General features: G+C 52.4%; 1 protein-coding gene across 1 annotated transcript in view; it reads right to left on the bottom strand.

Annotated features, from left to right (window-relative positions):
• Positions 1-4,346, bottom strand: part of EHD4 (EH domain containing 4) — a gene marked incomplete at its 5' end in the record, with an annotated part of 58,398 nt that extends 54,052 nt beyond the window's left edge. Inside the window, one exon of the mRNA XM_006034075.3 lies at positions 4,183-4,346. Within this exon, the coding sequence (XP_006034137.2) occupies positions 4,183-4,346 (164 nt within the window). The remainder of the gene's footprint in view (positions 1-4,182) is intronic.
• Positions 4,347-4,348: the final 2 nt, after the last annotated feature.

Raw genomic sequence — 4,348 nt, 5'->3', positions numbered from 1 at the left:
AGCTTGGAGGATCATATCCTTAAGGAGCGACCACTCCTCCTGGACACTCAACTCCCTCCAGCTCTGGGACCTCAGTGCTTCCCCCACTAGTCTTCTTACCTCATTAAAGTCCTCCCTCCTGAAGTCGAGGGCTGCTGCCTTGCTGGAGGCTTTTGCCACCTTGCGCTGGATGATGAATTTCAGCAGACAATAATCGCTATTGCCTAGGTGATTGAGCACCCACAGACCCCGTACCAGGTCATTGCCTGTGGCCAGGACCAAATCCAAAAAGGCATCTCCTTTGGTGGGGCTGTGTACCTCCTGGGTTAGATGGAGGTCCTGTATGTCAGTTAAGAACCTGCGTGAGCAGTCAGACCTGGCTGTCTGCTCCTCCCAGCAGATGTCTGGAAAGTTTAGGTCATCCATGACGACCACATCCTTGGACCCAACTATCTCTGTAAGCTGACTTAAGAATTTCTGGTCTCTTCTCCTTGGTTGGGTGGTCTGTAGTAGACCCCCACCATTAAGTCCCTTTCTCCCCAACCCCCATGTATTCTAAAGTGTACAGGGGAGAAGGAGATTGAGCAAGATAGGAGATAGAAGTCTGTAACTGAGGTGGTTACAGGCCCTTGAAGCCTGTGAGAGCAGAGGGATGAAAGCTGATGCAGTCATACACTATATTAACTCATAACCATGTTTCACTGAAACTTATTAGACAGAAAAATTTAAAATTAGTAAAAATAAGACATACTCCATGAAAGTGTGAGATAGCATTCCAAAAACAGAAAGGTGAAAAGAAAACCACAGTGTATTTTTAAAAACTTACTTCTATACATCAATTCTAAATACAATATTATGCAACATTCAGGAAATCTTCATTCCCGGATACAGGGATAAGGAAGAGGAAATAACCTGACTGCAGAAAAATTAACATGCCAATGATTAAAGGCAAGTTTTCTGACTCTCTGATAAACCAGCAGAGGTGCACCAATACATTGGTCTGATATCAGATTGGCACCAATATAAAGAAAATTGACTATACTGAAAATCGGCCTGAAGTGGCCAATAATTTGGCTGATAAATGCCCGTACACGTGCGCAGTCACAGTGCAGCACGCAGGCAGCAAGGAGCACAGCCCAGCAGTGTGGAGTGCTGCATGCAGCTGGTAAGTCTGTTGTGGTAGAAGGGGAGGAGGGAGGGAACGGGCGTGGGGGGCAGATCAACAGCCCCTGCAGTGAGAGAGGGAGTGGGGCTGGGGTAGGTGTTGCCCAGCTGGGGCGGAGCAGGCATGGGATGAAGCTGCAGCTCATCCAGGGAGTGGTTTCCGCCGCTGTATGCCACTCATCCGGCAGCTCCCACTGCTTGTCTGGGAGGGCACGGGTGAGGGGAGGGGGGTGCCCCCAGATCTGCGTGGGCTGGTGCCAGGCTGCAGCAACAGCAGCGGGACTGGGAGGGGACTACGGGGAGGCTACAGAGAAATTTGGGGTGGCTTCAGGCCCCCCACAAGCTCTTCTCTCAGCGTTGTTGCTGCCCACCCTGAGCACAGCCAAGCCCACAGCTGCAATCCACCCAGCCTGCCCCATGCAGATCTGGGGGCATTCCCTGCCCCACTGTGACCTCCCAGACGAGCAGCGGGAGCTGCCAGATGAGCGGACAAGTGGCAGGAGCTGCCCCCCACCCTTCCCTGCGCCCCCTAGAAGAGCTGTGGCTCATGCTTGCCCTGGCTGAGCAGTGCCTAACCTAGCCCCAGCCCCACTCCTTCCCTCACCGCAGGGGACATTGATGTGCCCCCCCCCACATCCCTTCCCTCCCCAACCCCTTTCACCACAACAGATTTACCAGCTGGACGCAGCTGTATCGGAAATCGGATTGGTATCAGCTGACATTTAAGGAGGCATATTGGCCATCAGTATCAGCCCCCAAAATCTCTACTGGTGCACCCCTATAAACCAGTGATACTTGCTTTATAGCTCTAGGACACTAGACAAACAGTCAAAAAGCCAGAGGCTGAATTGAGTCAATCTTTGCAGCTTAGTCTAAACTGCATAGATTGAACCAATAAGCAAGTGAACAGGCATTCGTTTTGAAACCAGAAAGGCAACCAGACCCCTGCAGTGGCCCATACCAGTAACTGGGGGGCAAAAGAGCACACCTCCCAACCTGCCGGCCACTGCAGAAAGGAAGGGAGGGAAGTTGGGAGGGAAACCCTCAGAGGTCCCCTTCCCCCCGCAATCAAGCAGAAAGGGGTGGGGGGTAGCAAGGGCCTGAGTACATGTGTGGAGGGGTTTAAACCCCCACCCTGGCAACCCCATCTGGGATCTGTGTGGTGGGGGTGGGAGGGTAAGCCCTCAGAGGCTTGCCCCACCTCTCCCACATCTCTGTTCAGCTGGGGAGGGGGCAGGGGGAAGGACACACGCAAACCTCTGAGGGCTTCCCTTCTTCCCTCCCCCCCACCAGGCAGACTCCAGCTGGGGTCTGGTGCTAGGGTTTTTCCCCCCACCCCATTTTCTGCCAGGCAGAGCACTGATATTACTCCGATGATGGAGCAGAAGGGCAGGACAGACACTGTTCTAATGCAGCAGACAGTACAGTACAACAAAACATCCTGGGATGCTGGAGGACTGAGAGTTAACTTGAATTGGGAGGGGATCTGGGACAGAAGAACCATAAACTGGTCTGATCTAAATCAGTTAAGTTCGATACTACATCCAATGAGGTTTTTCTTAAATTACTTTCAAAACGGCCAAAACCAGTTTGTCACTGAACTTCTGTTCTGTTACAGCTTTAAACCAATTTCTGATCGCTTAATCCAGTTCGTGTGTAACATCTGTCCTTAGCCTAGCTATCCATTCTATACTATACATACCAGGTTTATTTTTTTTAAGGGTAAATATCAAACTGTGCATAATTTCAAACCAGGTAGAAATGTTTTATTTTGTCAAGGTTCATGTCACCAACTAGTGAGAGAGAGTTCGCCATGTTAATATGAAATGAGGCAGAAGGCATGTAAGATATGCACCCTGTAGGCTAACTAAATAAGATATTTATCAAGCACAAACTATCGTGAATTCAAGGTCACAAAAGCTTGTGCTATACATGTTAGTTAGTCCAGGGGTTGTCAACTGGGGGTACATGTACCCCTGGGGGTATTTGGAACGGTTCTAAGGGGCATGCGCAGGTGGGTGGAGATGGAGCACTGCTGCCTCCCAGGGCCAGGGCCAGGGCCGCGTGCAAGCTTCCCTGCCCCGCAGAGGGGTGCCTCTGCTCCTGTCCTGCCCGGGCCCTGCTCCTGGGAGGTGGTGGTGGCGCTCCATCCCTGCCTGCCCTGCGCACTATCCCTGCCTCCCCACTCTGTGTTTGGCCACGTGCCACTCCCCCCCCCTGCATCCAGGTGCTGGGGGTACTCAGACTAAAGAAGGCTGCAAACCTCTGAATTAGTCTCTAATATGCTTATCTTCCCTGCAGGCTTCAACTAGTGACAGGCCTCTTGGCTATCCCTGGTTAAATTTACTTGAAGTGAGTTACTGCTCAAGGTTAACGGGTGTGTTACTGTAGCAAAACTGAAGTATATTTGTCTTGGGGTGTGACATTTGCTACTTAATTTTTCATTGGAGAGGACCAGGAGTGGCTGGAAGATCAGTTAGCAGGTGAGTCGCAGAAAGAAGATCTTTACCATGGAGGGGGAGATAATGGGGGCAGGGACATCTACAATGAAATGGAGGCAAGAGAAAGCGCTTCCTCTTTGAAGGGGAGAGAGGCTGTCAGCTTTTGTTCCTATGAAGTCAGGGCAGGGTGGCATCTTCCAGACTAAGGAGTTAAGAGAGGTTTTCTCTTTGGTAGGCTACTTCAATTGCTGCCCCTGAGGTGGGGAGTCACCAGCATGTAATCCAGCTACTGGGGCCTTTATCAGGTAAGGGTGGGGCAGATGGGGACACAACAAGGACCTTATCCATACGTCTGTGTCTATGTAGGGGGTATGCACGCCTGCCTGTGTCTGCATGGATGTGTGTGCGCCTGCTCACACCTGCCTGTCTCTACGGGCCTGCGTGTGCACAAGTACCCATCTCCCTGGGCCTGCGTGTGGGCGGGGAATATCCCGTAAATGCGATATTCACCCAGTCAAGAGATGCTCCCGCGCGGAAGGGGGTTGGGTGCCGGTGCCCGTGCCCGTGCCCGTGCCCGAGCCCGTGCGGGGTGTCTCACCGGATGAAGGTGGTCTTGCCCGTGCTGTACTGCCCCACGAGCAGCACCATTGGCTTGTTCTCGAAGTCGGCCTCCTCCAGCGCGGGCGAGTGGAAGTCGTGGAAGCGGTAGTGCTCCTCCAGCGGCAGCAGCTTGCGCATGTACAGCTGCTTCAGGCCTCCCGTCA

The sequence above is a fragment of the Alligator sinensis genome, unplaced genomic scaffold (genome assembly GCF_000455745.1).
Source record: "Alligator sinensis unplaced genomic scaffold, ASM45574v1 scaffold314_1, whole genome shotgun sequence".
Classification (NCBI taxonomy): Eukaryota; Metazoa; Chordata; order Crocodylia; family Alligatoridae; genus Alligator; species Alligator sinensis.
The sequence above is the reverse complement of the archived record's forward strand: the minus strand, read 5'-3'. Positions and strand labels throughout refer to the sequence as shown.